This window comes from Trachemys scripta, chromosome 3 (genome assembly GCF_013100865.1).
Source record: "Trachemys scripta elegans isolate TJP31775 chromosome 3, CAS_Tse_1.0, whole genome shotgun sequence".
NCBI classification, from domain to species: Eukaryota; Metazoa; Chordata; order Testudines; family Emydidae; genus Trachemys; species Trachemys scripta.
This window is the reverse complement of record NC_048300.1, coordinates 92,176,902-92,198,690: the sequence shown is the minus strand read 5'-3', so window position 1 is coordinate 92,198,690 and position 21,789 is coordinate 92,176,902. Positions and strand designations below refer to the sequence as shown.

General features: G+C 41.1%; 1 protein-coding gene across 2 annotated transcripts in view; it reads right to left on the bottom strand.

The window, feature by feature from the left end:
* Positions 1 to 21,465, bottom strand: part of SYNE1 (spectrin repeat containing nuclear envelope protein 1) — a 475,430-nt gene extending 453,965 nt beyond the window's left edge. Inside the window, exons 1-2 of one of the 2 annotated variants that reach the window (XM_034765383.1) lie at positions 21,361 to 21,465; positions 9,780 to 10,070 (exon numbers count right to left, since the gene is read on the bottom strand). In XM_034765383.1, coding sequence (XP_034621274.1) covers positions 9,780 to 9,846 — 67 coding nt within the window. In that variant the 5' untranslated portion in view covers positions 9,847 to 10,070; positions 21,361 to 21,465. The remainder of the gene's footprint in view (positions 1 to 9,779; positions 10,071 to 21,360) is intronic. The other variant, XM_034765382.1, reaches the window with a different exon arrangement.
* Positions 21,466 to 21,789: the final 324 nt, after the last annotated feature.

The following is a 21,789-nucleotide window of genomic DNA, read 5'->3' as shown; positions in this document are numbered from 1 at the left end:
TTAGGTGTTATTTTAGATGCATGTTTTAATTTACTTTGAAGTACTTTCTCTGCACTCTATTATCATCACGGCTAATTAATGGTAATGAAACTTCTCATTTCCATGAAAGTATAAATCAAAACTACAGAAATACAGCAGAATGTCCTGGTTACGTTTTTTTTCCTTTACACTATAGGAGTCTTTTATCTTAGTATAGCAATATAACTGACAATACTTCCTTTACCAAACTGCTTTTATGTTTTATTAATTAGTAACAAAAGACAAGAACCATGCCATCTTGTAATTTCCAGTTTCTCTATTAGTAAAAAAAAAAAAAAAAAAATCACAGAACCAAAAGTTCAAAAAGGAATGGTATTTATGGTACACAAAATCTGTGAGTCCAAATAACATTAAACGCACAGGGTTCACTGCAGGAAACTACTAGTGTGAGACACCTCTACAAAGATAAAGATTAAATTTTATTAGGTCTGTAATAAACAGTGTATGCACAGTCAATGAACTAGATGTTACAAAGCTAATGAATGGTCTCAGTGCCATAATCTGTTTAGAAAGAGGTATACTGAAATGGTCTGAAAGAAGCCAGCCATAGTACTTTATATATTTGCCCTGTAAACCCAGCTCTACTACTAAAACAATGCTATATTATATTTGCAGCTCCATTGCAAAATATAGGCGTTGCTCACACTAATAACCAACATTGTGCTACTTTTATTCTGAGGAAACTTGAGAACTGTGGCCATGGGACACTTAAAACACTGTAAAACAACTCATTGTTAAGGTTACACCCTCACAGCTACCTTCATAGTTGACACTTTTCCGTTCACACTTTGAAGTCCCAAAATAATCAGACCCTTCGATTTTGTCAGCAAAAAATGACTAACAGTCTTTTGGCAATGTTTAATGCCTTAAATAGCATATATATTCTGAGACTTAAGAATGTGTTAGTTCTTGTCCATAGATATAGGGTACTGGACATACCTTTCAAAGTAATTGTGTAAGATAAATGGTCATTCTGCATTTTCATTTTTCCATAGGAGAACAGCGGTCACTTACAAACCACTTCCCCAAGAATGAGCCAAAACAATGACATTGTTGCACAGTGGAATTTTAATCATTTTCTGCCATGGAAAACAAAACAGTTTTATAATCTGAAGAAGTAGGTTCTCAGATAATTTTTTAAAATCCATTACTAGAGTATATTTTTTCTTACATTACACTTTCTGTAGTCCCTCTAGTGCTTTGTACTCTACAGCCAGCCAGAAGGAAGAGCACAAGTTAACTAGCCAATCCTTGCTTGAGAACTGTGCTAACATTATCAGTAAGTGTGGGGAAGAAGCAAGGAAGAAAACTAAATAGGAACTTCTTGGTCTGTGCACAGCAATTAATTCTGGGATGAAAAGAAATAGGAAAGGACAAATGAAAGGGCAAAATCAGTAGGAAAAGAAATTGTATTTTTAAACCTGCTCAGAAGGATTTGCAAACAAAGGAAATGTTTAAAATAAAAAAAAGTGAATTAATAAACAAAACATCAGTACGTACATTCTCCGCTCTACAGTCCCCCTTTAACTGCACTGCACTAAAATGAATGCTTCATCCCACATAGTGCCCTCACACACAACTTCTCTGAGGAAAGCATACAAATGAACCCAAAGCATCATATAAAGTAATATACTGTGGATCCAGGGCAGCATATGGTCCTTTATACTGAACTATTTTTGTTGATCCATATTGCAAAACATCACACAGAACAACCAGTGCATGTTTTGTTATTTTTTAAGACTAATTCAACTAATTCATGCCACTTTTTCTTGATATCCTTTCCAGTAAGTTTCTGTAGCTCCTAAAGGTGATTCAGGACAATGCTACGTCAGGGTTTTAGCAAAATACTAGATTACCGTGGCATATCTTTATTGGATCACCTGCGTTGGAAGGGACCTCTAATGGGTCTCTTACTTCATATCCTTGCACCACCACTGGACTGATTTCAGTATATTCAGTCACCACTAATAGATGGTGTCTAGTCAAGCCTTAAATACATCCAGCAATGACAATTTCACAACCAGCTTTGACAGCTCCCCTTGTGCAGTTTTAACTAATATTTAACTTGGATCTCCCTGGCTGCAGCTTAAACCTTTTACTTCTTAACCTGCCCATTAAAAAATGAAAACAACTGGCTTCTTTTCTCCTCTTCCTTTTAGTCCTAAACAGTTGTCGAGTTTCCTCAGTCTCTTTTTTGCTGCATTGAACATGCCCAGCTCTCTTATCCTTTCCTCACACATCTTCGTTTCCAAACATTTTCTCTTGAGTATTTCTCACCTATATCTCTCTCAAATTGTAACAAATCAATTTCCTGCTAAGCAACATATCAGCTGTCAACATTCCTATTTAGACTTGCAAATCATCATTCAGACTTGCTTCTTCTTACGTCATTAGTACAAATCTTTTAATTCTTCCTGGTCCTTCTATATGAGAGATACTGTAGGGGAATGCTATCAATTACATTTCCTTTAACCCAGTTCCAGTGCGTAATGAGTTAACTTGGCTGGAAGACTCATTCACTTAAGGAGGAAAAACAAATTAACACAGTAACTGCTGTATTTCAGAAACAATCCCTGGGATCCAACTGGGAAATTTTAGGGAAGGAGGTTCCACAAAGAGAAGGCACCAGAAGGAAAATTTGGAAACAGCAAGTATCAGGGGTTGGGAGGAAAGGCAGCCATGCAAAGAGCATGGGTGGGAAGCAAATGTGATTAGGGACTAAGCCCTGTGAAGCAGGGACCATCTTTTTGTTCTGTGTTTCTACAGCACCTAGCACAGTGTCTATGACTAGAGCCGCAAGGTGCTACAGTAATACATATAATACAGATCAATAATAAAGATTCAATTGGGCAAGGTGCTCAGCACGCTGCCCCCTATTCAGCAAAGCACTTAAGCATGTGCTTAACTTCAAGACTTAGTTCCATTGCCTTCAAAAAAAGAAAACAGCAAAAGCAGGAAGATTGTTGGAGGCAGAGTGGGCACTAGTATGAGGAGACAACTCTAGTAGCTGATCTATGACTGCTGCTACCCCTTTATGGGAAAGGAAGAAGAAAAATTCGAAAGAAAGAGAAAGAAGAGATAGAAATGATGGGGAGAGGAGGAGAAGGAAGGAGGCATATACAGAGGAAGAATACACTGTCTTTGATAGCATTAGCAGAAGGAGGTCATTACCACTTACAAAAGCAGAACCTATCCAGGGTTATGTAATCTGAAATAGCATCATTATTGGGCCTTTAGCCAATTGGTTCCTGAGTCTCTGAAATCAGTCAGTGCTACTGTGCGTGTTATAGTAGTTAAATGGGCTCTCTTCAAACCTGGAGTCCACTGGCTCTCCTCTTCCCACTGCTGCCTGCCCTGCTGAATGACTGTACTGCATTCTTTCCAAAGCCAGGTGGAAGGTCTCTGGAACCAGAGGGAAGGAGGGAGTTTGCAGCAGCACAACACACCCACAACCCTCGTTCCATTCAGGGGTCTACAGTTGGCACAGCCCAGAATACTGGTGAGGCCAGACTAGGAGGGGCACAGCCACAGTGCCTAGAAATGCCTGATTCAGTGCATCCCCCTTGGGCGGGGTCCTGTGGAGTTGACTATAAGTCAAAGCTGTCTTCCTGTGATACAAACCCCAGGGAGGTCAGTGGTAGAAACACAGCCTACCCACTCCCTGGAGTGAATGCGCTCCCTGGTGAATCAAACACAATGTTGTACAGGACACTAAAATTCCAGAGCGCCACATAAGTGCTAAGTATTATTATAATCTATTTTATTATAATCAGCTAAAATAAAGAACACTCTTGAGTGGAATTTTTACTACCCAGACATTCTGAAGTTATCAGCTCTATTAGCTATATTTAAAATCAATCTCATTACAGTGTGCTTTTGTGTTAGCTTCAACTTTTAAAATTATAAAATGCACTTGTGATACTATAGAAAAAAATCAGTGAATATAATACCACTCAAAACAATTCCTTCTTCCCAACCTGGCAGAGAAAGGCTATTACAAATGACAAATTAGAGGAAGGAGGAGGAATGGGAAGGAGAAAAAAACTGCAATAGTAGTATGACATATTGACTCTTTGATATCATTTTACAGGCAAGAGCATGTCGGCATATAAGGGTACATCTACACTATGAAATTAGATCGATTTAATAGAAGTCGATTTTTTAGAAATCGATTTGATACAGTCGATTGTGTGTCCCCCCACTAAGCGTATTAAGTCGGTGGTGTGCGTCCACAGTACTGAGGCTAGTGTCGATTTTCGGAGCATTGCACTGTGGTAGCTATCCCACAGTTCCCGCAGTCTCCGCCGCCCATTGGAATTCTGGGTTGAGCTCCCAATGCCTGATGGGGCAAAAACATTGTCACAGGTGGTTCTGGGTACATGTCATCAGGCCCCCCTCCCTTCCTCCCTCCCTCCGTAGAAGCAACGGCAAAAAATCGTTTCTTGCCTTTTTTCCTGGGTTACCCGTGCAGACGACATACCACGGCAAGCATGGAGCCCGCTCAGCTCACTGTCACCGTATGTCTCCTGGGTGCTGCTGGCAGATGCGGTACTGCAGTGCTACACAGCAGCATCCCCTTGCCTTGTCTTGCGGACGGCAGACAGTGCAATACGACTGCTAACCATCGTTGTCGTCCCGTGGGTGCTCCTGGCCGACCTCAGTTAGGTTGGTCGGGGGCGCCTGGGCAGACATGTGTGCTCCTGGCCAACTTCGGTGAGGTCGGTCGGGGGCACCTGGACAAAAATGGGAATGACTCCAGGTCATTCTAAGTTTTGTCTCATGGAGATTCAGTCCTGCCTGGTGTATCATGCCAGCTGGAGGCTTCTGCCTCAGGCTGCTCTCCCAGTCAGCAGCACCACGCAGTCGCACCTACCCCAGCCTACCCCTTGCTCCCGTGGCTCACGAAGCTTGGACAGTAGTAAGGAGCAGTTCAACTATAGACTGAGCAAGTGCATAATGGTGGTAGAATGTGCCTTTGGACGTTGAAAAGCTCACTGGCGCAGTTTACTGACTCAATTAGACCTCAGCAAAACCAATATTCCCATCGTTATTACTGCTTGCTGTGTGCTCCACAATATCTGTGAGAGTAAGGGGGAGACGTTTATGGCGGGGTGGGAGGTTGAGGCAAATTGCCTGGCCGCTGATTACGCGCAGCCAGACACCAGGGCGGTTAGAAGAGCACAGCAGGGTGCACTGTGCATCAGAGAAGCTTTGAAAACCAGTTTCATGATTGGCCAGGCTATGCTGTGAAAGTTCTGTTTGTTTCTCCTTGATGAAAACCCGCCCCCTTGGTTCACTCTACTTCCCTATAAGCCAACCACCCTCCCCTTCCCCCTTTGATCTCCGCTTCCAGAGGCAATAAAGTCATTGTTGTTTCAAATTCATGCGTTCTTTATTAATTCATCACACAAATGGGGGGATAACTGCCAAGGTAGCCCGGGAGGGGTGGGGGAGGAGGGAAGCACAGGGGTGGGGTAGTTGTAGGGGCACCCCCTAGAATGGCATGCAGCTCATCATAGAAGCGGCTTGTCTGGGGCTCTGACCCAGAGCGGCCGTTTGCCTCTCTGGTTCTTTGGTAGGCTTGCCTGAGCTCCTTAAGTTTCACGCGGCACTGCTGCGGGTCCCTGTTATAACCTCTTTCCTTCATGCTCTTGGAGATTTTTTCAAATATTCCGGCATTTCGTCTTTTGGAACAGAGTTCGGATAGCACGGGTTCGGATAGCACAGTGATCAGATGCAGTACCTCCCGTTCGGTCCATGCTGGAGCTCTTTTGCGATTCTGGGATTCCATGATCACCTGTGCTGCTGAGCTCGCCACGCTGGCCAAACAGGAAATTAAATTCAAAAGTTTGCGGGGCTTTTCCTGTCTACCTCACCAGTGCATCTGAGTTGAGAATGCTGTCCAGAGCGGTCACAATGGAGCACTTTGGGATAGCTCCCAGAAGCCAATACCATCGAATTGCGTCCACACTACCCTAAATGCGACCCAGCAAGGTGATTTCAGCGCTAATCCCCTCATCGGGGAGGAGTACAGAAATCGATTTTAAGAGCCCTTTAAGTCGACAAAAATGGCTTTGTCGTGTGGACGAGTGCAGGGTTAAATCGATCTAGCGCTGCTAAATTCGACCTAAACTCGTAGTGTAGACCAGGGCCAAGAGTGACAAGGTCAAGAAGAACTGACCCACTGTCATTTGTGTAATAGGACTGCATGGGAGTTACCTGACAACTGTCACAAGCATGACCACATAGCTTTAACTGTACAAGCATATCACTAGAGGAAAGAACAAAATTACACCCATGCCAGTCTTAAGAGTACAAAGACGTAAGGCACTAGAATCTCCACCTCCCAGCTTTATCTTTGGAGGGTTATATTTTGATTTTTACAGCAATTACAAGGGCTCTAAAAAATCTTGAATCTCTCAATAGCTATAATTCCTTTGTATAGGAATACATGCATTCTTGCATTCCTGGGGAAACTCGCACTTATTCTGGGCCTAACAGTTCGGCCCGTACTTGATTAACATTTGCTCCCATGAGTAATCACAATGACATCAACGGAACTAATGTCATGAGTATTATTCATCTTGGTACAGCATCCAGGAAAACAGGGTCCCAATCCTAATAACAGAATCATAGAAACATAGGGCTCGAAGGGATCTCCAGAACTCATCTAGTCCAGCCCCCCAGCACTTAGGCACAACCAAATAAACCTAGACCATCCCTGTCCAACCTGTACTTAAAAATGGCCAATGATGGGGATTCCACAACTTCCCTTGGAAGCCTATTCCAGAATTTAACAACTCTTATAGTTAGAAAGTTTTTTCTAATGTGTAGCCTAAATCTCCCTTGCTGCAGATTAAGCCCATTACTTCTTATCCTAACTTCAGTGGGCATGGAGAACAACAGATCACGTCCTCTTTGTAACAGTAAATTAACATATTTGAAGACTGTTGTCAGGTCCCTTCTCAGTCTTCTTAAGACTAAATCTGACAAGTTTTATAACCTTTCATCATAAGTCATGTTTTCTAAACCTATCATCATTTTTGCTGCTCTCCTGTGGACTCTCTCAAATTTGTCCACATCTCTCTTAAAATGTGGCTTCCAGAACTGGACACAGTACTCCAGCTGAGGCCTAACCAGTGCTGAGTAGAGTGAGACAATTACCTTCTGTGTCTTAAATATGACACCCAGAATGATATTCACCTTTTTCACAATTGCATCACATTGTTAGCACATATTCAATTTGTGATCACTATCACCCCCAGAGCTTTTTCAGCAGTACTACTGCCTAGCCCCTTATTCCCTATTTTGTAGTTATACATTTGATTTTTCCTTCCTAAGTGTAGTACTTTGCACCTGGACAGATTCACCTTACTGCTTTCAGACCAGTTCTCCAATTTGTGAAATTACAGTTGGAGTTACAGAATCTTGCTCTTTGTTAGTACAAGGTGAATCACACAAGGGTATGCACAATAAGGAATGATGGCAGTAATTTGTGGGATTTAGCAACTGGCCTACATAAGGTTCAATGAAGAACCATGTCTCCTTCTCAAGCAGCTTGGTACATATGGTGGCTGCACATGATTCTTCATTCTTTAAGATGTTGTAGCCTGCTACCCTTCTTCGAGTGCTGGTCCAGAGGGGTATGAAGCCGTACCCTCACTTCTCTCCTTCCCTCAGAGCTGGGCTGAGGAACAGTACCTATGTTGTCCTGAGTGCAGGGACTGGAATCGTGCTCCTTTGCAGGCTACGGAAAGTGGAACAGATTCCTTACATGCTCCCCGCCCCAATGCAGTTTTTCCAGACCTTTTCCCAATCTGGCCAGGTGAGGTGCTAGCATTGACTGAACAGACTGAAAGTTTTACATTCTGCATCTGCTATAATTACTCTACCAAGCTGAAATAACTGATGATTTAAAACAAAGAAAGCTTATTTTGTCTTCTTTGAAGTTTCCTGGGGATGATCATTAGTACTTCGATCCACATACAATATCTACTTTAGTTATTTCAAAACTTAGATGTAAGGATCCCTACTAGTAAATATTTTTTCCCAAAACATCTATGGGCAGGTTGTCAAGTGAACCTGAGCAAACTCATTACACAGTGGCAAAGAACACAGATGGATTTCCATCACCTTTCTGTCCCGTCACCCATTCCCAGTCATTCCCAGCCCTTCCGAAAGGCCCAGCATCATCAGCTTGCAGCACAGTTCAGCCATGCCAAGGAAAAGCACCATCCTACCCCAACATCAGGGCAGGAACAGAAGACGTATAGCCAGTGCAGTGGGCAGAGTGATGGCTCTACACTAGTCCAGGATTCCCCTCTCCATGGCAGCTAACCTACCCAAGGAGCATGCCTCCACGGCTAACCCCACCCAGGGAGACTCTCCCCACGCCACACGTGGCAGCTAACCCCGCCTGTGGAGACTCCCCAAAGGGGATATCATGACATCATCTGGAATAATGCACCACATTGCAGAAGTCCTGCACTATATTGCACTAACTACTACGCAGCTCCACGATCCCTCCACTTGTTAAATCTTCAAACAACACCTTTATTGCTTTTTCCATGCCCCTTACTCTTGGGAAAAGCTGCCTGTAAACACCCACAACACTGCCTGATTGTCCAATTTTTTGACCGGGGGACTAAGGTTAGACGTGCCACCATGACAGAAATGGGAGGAAAAGGACAGGAGAACAAAGGAAGCTTCAAGATGTAGAAAGTCTAGACAATTCTGTGCACTGAACTCTTGAAGTCCATGGAAGTTTTGTGTGTTGAGGAACTGCAAAATTAGGGTTTGATCCTGAAACATTAAAGTTAATGGGAGTTTTTCCACTGAGTTGAATGGGAGCAGGATTGAGCCATTAGTCCCTAAATGTCACCCTACTGCTGGTAACAAAAGTGCTGCTAAGAAAGTGTTTACAGATGGCTAGTGAATACTTTAAAATGCAGGCATTTAAAAAAAATTATATTAGATGATACTTTTTTACTTCTAAGTTTATAAACTTTAAAAAGTTTTAATGAACATTATCATTTCAGTTAGCCATGCTTGTTTGTGATAAAGAGAACTTAAAGCAACTTATTAAGTTCTATCTGATGACAACTGACTGCAACAATAACCATAAGTCCCATGATTCGTAAGGATATCAACTCAGACAACAACAACACTTAGCTCTATACTGTAAGTTCTTCAGGGCAGAGACTATCTATTACTGTGTGTCTGTAACAATACCCAGCACAATGAGGCCCTAATCTTGTTTGGGGCCTCTAGACCTTATTGTAATAGCAATCATTTTTAAATTATTATATTGATTGAGGACTTTTCATCTGTAGTGCTCAAAGCAGAGAAGGAAAGTAAGTGTCTTTATCACCATTTTACACATGGGGAAACTGAGGTACAGAGAGGTGAACTGACTTTGCCCAAGGTCACTGAGCAGGTCAGGGGCAAAGCCAGGAATAGAACCCTGATGTCCATACTGCCAATCTACTGCCCTATCCAATGAACCATGCTGCATAATGCCATATGCTTTTAAACATAATTAATAATGTAATACTAGAGGAAACATAACCAGAAATCTGCAAACACATCATAAGCAAACATTTTTCTATAGATTAGTTTAGAACAGTAGGTTTTTGAAATGTATAAATCATTTTAAAATGCTTTTCTGGCTTTAAAGAGTATTATATTTGTTATCTACATGAACAGATGACAGATACAGCCATTCAGAATCAGTCACTTACCTTGAAGCCTTTGCATAACATTAGCAATATCCCTGGAAGATCTCCCCACTAGCCTGGAGGAGGCCATGGTCTCTTTGCAGCAAGAACGCTTTCAGTGACAGAATCTCCACACCAAGCCGCAGACCTCAACAGGATGAAGAGTTTGGACTACTTCCTTTTAGAAAGCATCACTTAGCTTGAGCACAGAATGCCTACGATGAGTCATAGCAGCCTTTCCCCCAATGAAAGCACAGTACTTGCTTGCAATGATTGTGCTACAGCACTGTCCTTCCTTCATGAGACCTCAGAAGTCTGAAAAAAGAAAGACGTGGGCTTTAGAGAAACCTGCACCAGTTCCTGTAAAACTAAGAACCATCATCTTATTAGCTATTCTAACGCATAAAGAGTGGCACGTGTGGCATATATTGTATCGCTCAAGCCAGAGATACAATTAACGCTGAAATTTGGTTGGCAATCACTACTTCAACTGAAAGTACACAAACAAATGATTAAAGTCAATTGAAAACATGCCAGACATTGATACTTTTTATGACAGGATTGAGTACGCTGTTTCAGAAGGTTATGGTACATCAAATATTAAAATAATATTGCATCTAAAGGAAGAAATATAAAGTCCCTGGTAAAACTGAAACAGTTTAAAACTATCATTATATTTCATTGCATTAAAAAATAACAGGTAATAACTTTTTGATCAGGATAAAATGTTAATCCCTAGTTCTACTAAGTTACTGCCCATAATCTGAAATGTCTTACTTTGCCTATTATAATATTTTAATCACAGTAGTAATGTACAGTAAAGTTGCTTTTTGGGTCACTTGGCATAAAATGTAAAGTGTAATTAACATTACAGGTCCTTAACTCAGCACTGTTACTCAAGTTTTATGCTAGAGTAACTTTACTGAAATCAATGGAGTTACATCAGTGTAAAACTGCCCTGTTACAGCAACACCTTGGGCCTCCAAAATGCTCCTGTAAAAAATATCTGAACAGCAAGAAAAAATTGGACTTCCAGGGGGGTTAGTTCCCCAGTGGAAGAGAAATGAGTAGATACAGACCTAGAACATTCTTTCCTACCTTGTTTTATTCATAGTGCATACACGGAGCCAGGGCCGGCTCCAGGGTTTTGGCCGCCCCAAGCAGCCAAACAAACAAACAAAAAAAAAGCCGCGATCGCGATCACGATTTGCGGTGGCAATTCAGCGGAAGGTCCTTCGCTCTGAGCAGGAGTGAGGGACCATCCGCCGAATTGCTGCAGAACAGCTGGATGTGCCGCCCCTCTCCGAAGTGGCTGCCCCAAGCACCTGCTTGGTAAGCTGGTGCCTGGAGCCGGCCCTGCACAGGGCCAGCGTCCCGCCCCCCCAGACACAGTTGAACTGCACTTGACACAGAGCCTGGGAGTGGGTGGGAAAAGTAGCTGGAGCCAAAATGCCCATTGCCCTAACAGAGAGCAGCCGTTGGACTGTTCTACATTAGGCAGTCTAGAATGGTCCGGTAGGGTCTGCACCACCATCTGAGAACTGTAAAAGCAAATCATACTCCAGCTCCATCCTGATCCTCATCATATCCCCTTCTGCCCTTGAAATACTCCCTACACCCTTATGTCCAGGGAATCCCTGTCTGCCATTTTAGGCAGTTCTTGGTCCTCTTTACAGTGCCAGAGCAGTACAAAGTCCACAGAACAGGGAGTCAGGATCCAGCCCATTGTTCCTATTCACAGTGCTGTGCTCAAAATCTCAGACCAAAGAGTGTATGATTCTGCAGGCCTAATTCTCCTCTTAATCCTAACAGTTTTACATCAGTGTGGCTCCACTAACTTCAGTGGCATTGTTTCTGATTGCACCAGTTTCAGTGAGAGGATAATCAGGCTCTGCAGCACTATCTGTATGTTATCTCTGTGCCAACACTAAGGAAGTGTGAAACATGGGTTCAGCTGGAACAGATTTGCTAACATTTTGAACAGTAATGAACCTGTAGACAAGGTGCAGGCATTTTTAACTGCATGCAGCTGGAGGAGCTCCTGTGCAGGGCTAGCTGACACAGTATTAAAAACACCTCCCTACTGTCTACTCTCCAGCTAAAAACTTAAGAAGTACCCTGACAGCTGCACCTGTACCACATGTATTATTCTCTCTTATAGCAAATAGTGAAATGCTGGTGTTGATAAGTGGATGGTTCTGGCCAGAGAGAAGCATGGCCAGAGCAATTCTGGGATGCATCAGTTCAGGTCACACACTGTGGCAGAGCCCCCTCTGGTGCTCCTGACAAAAATTAAAGCTACCCTTCCCTAACAAAACCTACAAGGTAGTTTGGCAAAGGAAACAGTGCTTGCCCTCCCCCAAAAAGTTAAATCCCCTTTGAAGAACAGTGGATTGTGCTGGTGAAAATAGTTGCAATTTGTAGCTCTCTCCTCCAATTGCAGTGAACCTAGTCCACCAAGCTGAGTCGAGGATGCCCAGAACTATTCAGCCCTCTTAATGATTAACTTTGAGTATCTATATGCACAGTTTATCAGCTTATTCAGTGAGTGGTCCAAAGATAGATACACTGTATTTTTAATTTTCAGAGAACTAGTCTTGTTAGTTTTGTTGTCAAAAACAGAGTTCTTTTTTCCTATTGATGGAACAAAAATATTATTTTCTTAATATGCTTGTATGAACTGGGTCTGGATGATCATTATTAACCCACTCAAAACATGTGGACCTAGATCCTCAGCTGGTATAAATCAGTGAAGCGCCACTGAAGTTAATGTTGTTTTAGACCAGTTGAGGAAGATACTCACTCCTTAGTAAATTCCAATTCCAATGTAAAATAATCTAGAAAATGGTGCCGTGCATGTATATTTAGATTTCCCTTACACGTACTGTTTTCTCTGCATAAAATTTACAGGTTGAACCGGTTCACCTTTATAAATGGGATTGTAGCAATTAATAAATTATCTTGCTGAGATTAAAGAATGAGTGCTGTGTAGTGAGAATTCGTGGCCCTAAATCATAATTCATAATCCTTTGTAAGCAGTGGGAAGTGATTCTAATGTAAAGAGGGGGAACTAAGCTGCAACAGATGGGGAGAGAAAACGGTATTAGCAGACACGGAAACAACAGCATCACTACAGTCACCTCATCAACCAGAAAGAACCATAGGAACATATAGTAGGCATAACCAACACAGATTAAAGGAATATTCTTTCTAGTCTAGTATCCTGTCTCCAGTAGTGGCCATCACCGGATGCTTCAAAGGAAGATAAAAAATAAAATCCAACGTGCACCTAGTCAGTTTTGCAGTGTAATAGGGAGTATATATTTTCCTCACTCCTACAGGCAATCAGTTTATATCTCAAGCCATAAGATTTGTTTGTTGTTCTAACAATGTTTTACTCTTCAGAGTTGCAAATACTATTAAAAATCCCATTATACTAAACATATTTACAGCACTTCAGAAAAACATTTCATTATAAAAAGCCAGCAGGTTTTCCCATTGTGTATCAGCCATATGTATTAAAAACCTGAAGGAATAATTTTCAAAACATTGCATAGGTTTGTAACTATTTGGAGTCCTTGTCTTTAATGGCAATTACATGGCTTAAAACAGCAATGCTTTAGTAAATTAGCTCTAAATACAAGCATTTCTATAAAACTTAAATTGAAGTACCCAGTACTCTGCAAGCTGTTCTAGGTTTTAGCATTCTACAGGTGACTAAAGCCTTGTTTTTGTTACATTATTATTGTTATGCCATATTATTAATTACTTTTTGACATAGATATATGGTAGAATCTTACAGTTACAAACACCTCAGGAATGGAGGTTGTTCGTAACTCTGAACAAAACGTTATGGTTGTTTTTTCAGAAGTTTACAACTGAACATTGACTTAAAAACAGCATTTTTCTTCTGCATAGTAAAGTTTCAAAGCTGTATTATTAGCTATCCTAATTTAAATGAAACAAGCTCAGAAACAGTTTCTTTACCTTGTCAAATCTTTTATTTTAATCTTTCCCTTTATTGTTTTAGTAGTTTATGTTTAACACAGAACTGTACTGTATTTGCTCTGGGGTATTTTTTGGCTCTGCTGCTGCCTGATTGTGTACTTCCAGTTCCAAATGAGGTGTGTGGTTGACTGATCAGTTTGTAACTCTGGTATTCATAACTCTGAGGTTCTACTGTACAGAGACTAAGGATATGACATAAAAATGAACAAGTACCCTTAACATTGTAATAAATGTTCATCTCATTTAAAAACATCATTGCCATCTGCCTGGGCACAATGGGACAAAATAATACCTGGTATAACTCAGTTTCCTTCACTGGGTCCATGTGTGGCCCAGTGTGATTTTAAAATAAAAATAAAAGATGGAAAGTCAATTTCTGCCCTCAGATAAAAGCACAAACCCCAGTAAAATCAATGGCAGTTGTGCATGTCAACCCAAGAGCAGAAATTGGCTCTTGCATGGCATTGGTTTTAAACTCTGTAGAACATGTTATTTTTTCTGCAAATTCAAGAAAAGGGAAATCTTATCTCATGTAGAGAATACTAGTACCAAATCTCTTGTGTTATCTTTTTGATTAGAAGGCCTAAATTATTTCACAACACTTAGAAACTCATTAGCTGTACTTAAAATCAGGCCACTAAATGAAAATAAACAAGTTTCCAGTTATTGTTAAACCTGGAACAACCACTAGGAGATCTGGTGGTATCTCATTCTTCTAGTCTCCAGAGTTTATAAAACATGTGATAGCTAATGAACATGCAATAGTCTTAAAAAAGACTATACTTAATTTCTGTATCCAATCTAACACTCTTGTTGATGACAGAAAAGGTGTTTCCTGGTTGAAAAATGGGAAACCGCAAAATACGTGTCTGTGTTTTGGTCAAAAAAACTATTTTTTGAGAAGCTGTAGTGTTTGCTCTTTTACATGAGCACCATTTCACACGAATTCACACACTATTTAAGGGGAGCATTCAAGAAATCTCCGCCCCTTTCAAATTAGCAATCTTTGGCCCGCCTATAAATTGATCCTGCTGCCTTTTTAGGCCTCAATTAATTTTTTTAAAATGTAGGTAAATGGCTTAATTTGTTCATCTTTATCGTATTTATAGTATGTAGTTCACTGTGAATTACAATTATTGTTAGTAATAATAAATCAATTTGGTAGAGGAAATACAAAGTGACAGGGATGGAAGTTGGGAACAGCCCAATTTACTAACCCAACAGAATACAAATTCATATTTATGTTAGTATGAGGAAGTAGAAAGAGGAAGGTAAAAGCAGAAATATGCAAATGACAGGATGAACACTTAATAAAAAACTATAGTATATTTTTTTAGTTATTATTTTGATATTACTAATCATGTGCTGTGTATCACAATGTTCGTAGTGCTCAGCGAATGCTGAGGATCTGGCCACTGGTCATCAGAATTTTTAAACAACAGTCAATAGCTGACTTAAGCTAACATGATATATGCCTGGTGCAAACAGATTTAAAATGTCCACACAGGGCTTTATTAAAATGATTTAAAAACTGGTTTTGGTTAAACTGGTGCTAGTTTTGTGTGTTGACAAGGACACAGTTGGGATTACAACTCAGGAGTTCCTGGCCTCCAGCCCCGTGCCAATATCTTAAATTATGTTCCCTCTGGAAGAAAGTTTAATAAAGCAGCCAGATATGCTCTTATATAGCCCAAAGTGCTCACCTACAGCTGTAGCAACTACATTGCACTAAGTCTGTTTCAAGGAGAAAATTTAAACATGAAAAGCATTAGGATAACAGTGTTTCAAGCAGAGATACTATTTTGTTTTTAGCCTTGTGAATAAAAGAAAGAAACTGCTATTGGACCACATTTAAATTGCAAATCTGTACTTGTTTGCTAATACATTGTGCAATACAACAAGTCTATGTGTGCTGGTGCTCTCCCAAAATCTGCTGGGTCTTAAACATACACTACATAAGATCATGGAAAAAACGTCAGTTTGGCTCTGGAAAGTGTTTAGATACTGCTGTTCCCAACTTCCATCCCTGTCACTTTGTACTTCCTTTTTTCTACATCATGGATTGCTTTCGGAAAAAGAAGGTAAAGGAAGATATAGATGTTGACCTTTCAAAAAGAACACAAAATAGAGACATTCAAACAGGACACCAGGTTCTAAGCTACTGTAAATGCCTCCACTCCGAAACTGAAAGAATTAATATTGGAAAATTGTCAGGTTTTTTTTCCTGAAAAAAGCAAGTGAAGTACCCTCCCTGGAGCTTCAGATGCTTCTTGTTCTGACAGTTATGATTCTGCATGCTTTTGAACTTTAAAACATAAAGTTGAGGGCTTATAAATTGACCATATGGGGGGATTGGGTGAGGGGTCATATTTAACGAAAGCTGGACATTTGACATTTTAGAATATGGCATAATCATCGTGCAAATTCCCTGTACCTTACTCTGCAGACTGTAAAATGGTCAATGAGGCTCCAGTCCTGCAAGCATATAGGGATATGCTTAACTTTAAGTGTGACTTTAACAGTCCCACTGATTTCAGTGCAACTATTCACTTGTTACAAGTTAAGCACCTGTATAAACATTTGTAGGAAGAGAGCTAAACGTGTATTTGTTTTTTATATTTTCTGTGAAGCCAGGCAAAATATAACAACACTAAGATGCCTACCTTCTCGGATGGGTATGTACTCAGGCAGCTAGCCCCTCCCACAGCTTGCGTCACGGCTACTCTTTTATTTTTAGCACACTAGCTCAATCAGAGGTAGCATGGGTATGTCTACTCAAGCTGGAAATTTTACCTCCAGCTGGAAGTATAGACTTACCTTTCCGCAACTTTAACTCTTAACTGTTCAATTCAGACAGAAAAACACTAAAATTCTTGATCAGTCCTGAGACTTCCAAGCAAAAAGGGGCACATGGCCTATGGTGATAAACACTCCCTTTCCTGTCCAAAAGGAAGAAAATTCATAGTAGAGGTTTTCTTTGACACTAGGCGCCAATGCTAATGTAACTCAGCATAACTCCACTGAAGTCGATGGGCTGTACCAATTTATGCTAGCAGGGGAGCTGGTCCTAGTGAAGTATCCTTTAATGAGTCACGTATTCTTTAATCCAAGGATGAAGTATCCTTTAATGAGTCAAGCTCAAATTTTAATAAACTAAAACAAATGCCCCATCCTGATGTATATTCATGATTATGAAAACTCTTGAGTACAGTCTATTTAAATTGTAACAGTTTGAAGCACAACTACCATTTATTAAAACAATGAATTTATTAACTGGAAAATGTGCAGAGCTGGTGATGAAAAGGAAAGTATGGATTGCCTGCATTCAAGAGGCCAAATGGAAGGGAGCAAAGAGAAGAGGTACTGGGGAAGGCTATTAACCATTATACTATGCAATGTTGAATAAGAGAAATGGAGCTTTAGACAAAGTGATGCGGGAATGTGCACTGGTTGTGGATAGGATAAGTCACAGGATAATTTTCATTAAGTTAGCTCTTGAAAATGTCCCCCTAAATGTTGTATGTGCATAACCCCAAGTAGGATGGGAGGAACAAGAAAAAGAGAATTTCTGGGGGGAAATGGACACTGTTGTACAAAAAATGATAAAGAATGAAAGAGTGACTCCAAGGATAAATCTTAATGTCCACATGGGGAGCAACAGTAAATGCTTCAAAAAGGTAGCATGGCAGCCATGGGTCTGGACATAGAAACAAGGAAGGAAAAACTATCTTACAGTACACCCAGACATATGATTTGGTAGTCAATACATTCTTCACTAAGAAGGAAAAACATTGGATCAGAATAGTAGTAGAAGGTACCAGACGGTTTATCAGAAGAACATCAAAAACTGTAAGGTCATCCCAGGGGAAAGCAGTGCAACTCAGTATAGAATGCTAGTTCTTGACAATGGGTACATAGTGAATATGCGAAGAAAATGGTCCAAAGCAATACAGAAAACCAAGCGCTGGAAGCTTAATGAAGTTAACAAGGAGTTTAAAAATGAACATGTTGGAGATCTATTTAGAAGAGTTAAGAGAAAATACAAATCAATGATGGACGCATACTGCAAGCAAAATTCCAGAATGTGCAAAGAGTCTGCTTAGTGAAACAAAAGCAAGACCCTTTTTCCCCCCAATCACATCTGATGGTGGAATGAGTAAGTTTGAGAGGTTGCGGAGAAAAAAGAACAAGCATTTTTAACTTTGGCAAGCAACGTCCAACAGCAGGATTTTCAGCAGTATAAAAAAGCCAAAAGAGGTGGCAGCCGCTAATGCTAAAACCATGATGGAAGGCTTATATGACTGTCTTGAAACAAAGGAGGGTGAGAAGGAAATATATAGACTGGCAAAGACCTATTAAAGACATTGGTGAGATCAAAATAATTAAATTGAAAGTGCAAATATATTGATCAATGAGAACCAGATTAAGGAACAGGGGAGAAATTACTTTGAAATGTTTATGAATGAGGAGACTCCAAGAGAACCATGCTGCATGATAAAACCAAACCAGGGTCTGCTGGCACCAGTCCTAAAAGAAGCTGCAGAACCAACAAGCAACATGAAAAATAAGAAAGCTCTCAGCCCCAATGGCATAGCAGTAGGAGTATGGAAATGCCTGGGTCAAATCAGTGTGAATATATTGGCACAACTGTTTAATTCCATCATGAGGACTGAGAAGACAGCAATGCCTGAGAAAAATAGTGGTACTAATGTGCTCTAAGAGAAAAAGAGACATACAAGACTGTGTAACTACCTTGGCATTAAACGTATGAGCCACACGACGAAGATTTTGGAGAATGTTATTGATAAGAGACTATGAAGAAAAGCAAAAGGTCAGTGACAATCAGTTTGGATGTGTTCCAGGCAAGTCAACAATGGATGTTATTGCTGCATTAAGATTTCCCAATATTTTTCCACAAGCAAAAGAGGAAAACCTTGCTCATAGTATTCATTGATCTTCAAATAGCTAATGACCACGTTATGAGAGAAATAATCTGGCTGTGTACAAGAATGAAACAGATACTTGAAGAATATAGTAGAGTCATCCACAACACGTACATAGGCGCTGTTACCACAGTTAGAAGGCCATGTGGAGAAGCCCAGCAGTTTCTTGTAAGAGTTGGAGTACATCAAGGCTCAGCACCACGCCCTTTTTTGTTTCCGTTGGTGCTTGATTTACAGAAAACATGCAGAGAGAGTGGCATGCTTTCTGCAGAAGATGCAGTGTTCATGGGGGAGAGCGAAGAGGGAGTGGTAGAAGATTTAGAGAGATGGAAGTATCTATTTGAAAGAAATGGCATGGAAATCAGTGACACAAAACAGAGTATATGGTCTATAGATTTGATGATGCATTTCAGAAAGACAATGAGACTAAGTCTGGGAAAGCCAATCACTACCCAGAGGTACAGAAATTCAAGTACCTAGGTTTGATAGGATAATGGTGTACTCAACAATGAACTTACATGCAGAACAGGAAAGGCATGGACTAAATGGAGACAAATGAGTGGAGTGATCTGTGATAGGAGAATGCCTATCAAATTGAAAAGCAAGACCTATAAGAGAGCAATTAGGCCTGCACTTTTGTATGGCTCTGAATGTTGAGCACCAAGGAAGAGCCAGGAGTAGATCCTAAATACAATGGAAATGGAAATGTTAAGATGGATGCTTAAAGTTACCAGAATGGACCATATTCAGAACAAACAATCTAAGGGAAGTGTGAAAGTGGTACCAATTATGAAAAAGCTGAAGGAATCCAGGCTTAGGTGGTTTGGACATGTGAAAAGAAGATCAGAAGAATATAAGAAATAGAGTGAAGGATTGGAAGACCGAAAACTGGATGGATGAATGTTATACAAAAGGATCTCATTAGCTGCGGAGTTTCCAAGGAACTGCTTCAAGACAGCCTAGAATGGAGAAGAAGGACTTAAAGAGATGACCCCATATCGATGGAAACAAATACTAGAAGAAGAGGAGATTTAATTTAAACACAAATCACACGACTTTGAGCACTTCAGTGATTAATGTCCATCCAGTTGTATTTCATAACGAATGATATAAAATGGAATTGCCACTGATTTAGTCAATGTCTGAAGACAACATATTAAAAATTAACATCACAAATTAAAAGAAATCCAGGAAAGCAGAGACAATCTTTCAAACTTCACATTTGGGCATGATCTGTTTGATTTGGGACAGTAGTTCCTCTTTTCTTTAAGACATTTTATTAAAGAATGTTTCAAATATCCACAAAATAATGAACAGGTGGTTGCTGTCAGAAATAGTGAACATCTCCAAAAATTACAATATTGTTCTCATAAAACATTGTGACATATAATTTACCACTTAAGGTTAGCACCACAAACAATAAAGTATTTCTATTATTCATAATTAAGCCAACCTAGCACCCAGACAGATGAAAGTAACATTTTAATATAGTTTAGCAACATTTTGTTATAAAGACCTGAAGTGTTAATACGCATCTTAGCCTTTGTGAAAATGATTCTCAGAGATTACTCAAAATTGATTATCATCAATACTATAACAGAAAGATACGTCCTTTTTGGGTTTCTTTCAGAAAACAGCCTCAGCACTTGCAAGGTTTTGGTAGGCACCCAGAAACAACATATAATCTCCCCACAAATCACACAGGAACAGATTATGAGCCCCTTACTGACATTGCTGTTCAGTTACTCACAGGAGTAGTCTCACTGACATCAATTGGCTATCTCATGAGTATCTGCTCACACAATCCGGCCCATAACAGGAGACTCTGAGAATAGTTCAAACAAGCAGCTCTCCCACTATTAATACTGTAATCACTAGTATCACTAGAGGAGAAATCATCACGCCTCAATGTCAAAATCCTAGAAACAGCCTTGACTGCTAATATTTCAGATCTGGTATCCTTCAAAGTTTTTACACACTCTCTCTCACTCACACAGACACACAGACACACACACCCCAGTGCATTTTTATTTGAATTTTTGTTGCAATAGTCTTGTCCTTAATGCATCACCATTCTGTACAGCCCAAGCTGGGCAATACATACAGTTATAACCTGACAAGTCATATGTTTCTAGGTGAAATATATATTGCTCTGTAGTGTATGTAGTGAATGTCAGGAATGGATGCTATTGTAACATTTGCGTGTGCAGTTCCCTAGCCTTTGGTGCATATTTCCCCCCTCTCCCTTGGGTAAGGACCTGATCTATAAAATCCATTGAAGTCCATGGAAAGTCACTGATTTCACTGGGGTTTGGTTCAGGCCCAAGAATAGTTTCTGTGGTGGGGTGCTCTGCCTCATAGGGTTTGATTACAACCCTATATTTTCCTATTCAAAATCAAATACATTATTATTAACAACATCAATCCCCAAAAGACCACTGTCCCTGGTTCCTGTCTCGCACCAGCTAGCCCTGAGGCAGAGAGAGAGCTGCTCCTAACGGAAATGACACTGTAGACACTGAGCCATCTTCACCCAGGACGCAGAGACCCAAACTGCGCCCATCCTCGGGAGGGCAAGTCAGCCGGGCTGCGCGGCACAGCGCGGGCTGCCGGCTTGCTCGAATCGCCGCTTGCTCCCCTGGCCAGCACCGTACCTCTCTCCCGCAGCGCTCCGCTCCTCTTCGGCCGCCCTCCCGGTGCCCCGGCCCCTGGGCTCTCCGCGGGATCCTGCCTCGTCTCCGAGTCCCGGGGCTGTGTTTGCAGGGCTGACAGGAAGCCCCTGGCTGCCTGGTTACCGAGTGCAACAATCCCACACACGCTCTGTCCGTACACACACGCGGCTGCACCTAGCAGCGGCCACCACCTCCTCCCTCCCTCCGCCCCTGCCCTTCTGCAGTCAAACCATGCGGACGGAGACTCCCTCCTTCCCCCTGCACCGCGGGCTTCTCGCCGCCGTTGCAATGGGGAAGCAGGTGTGTGAGTGTGTGTGAAGGGGGAGGGCTCTGTGGCCCTTTGGCAATTCCCTGGCACGTACAGGCGCCCTTCCTCTCAAGGCTCTGGTCCCTCCCCGCCGTTACACGCAG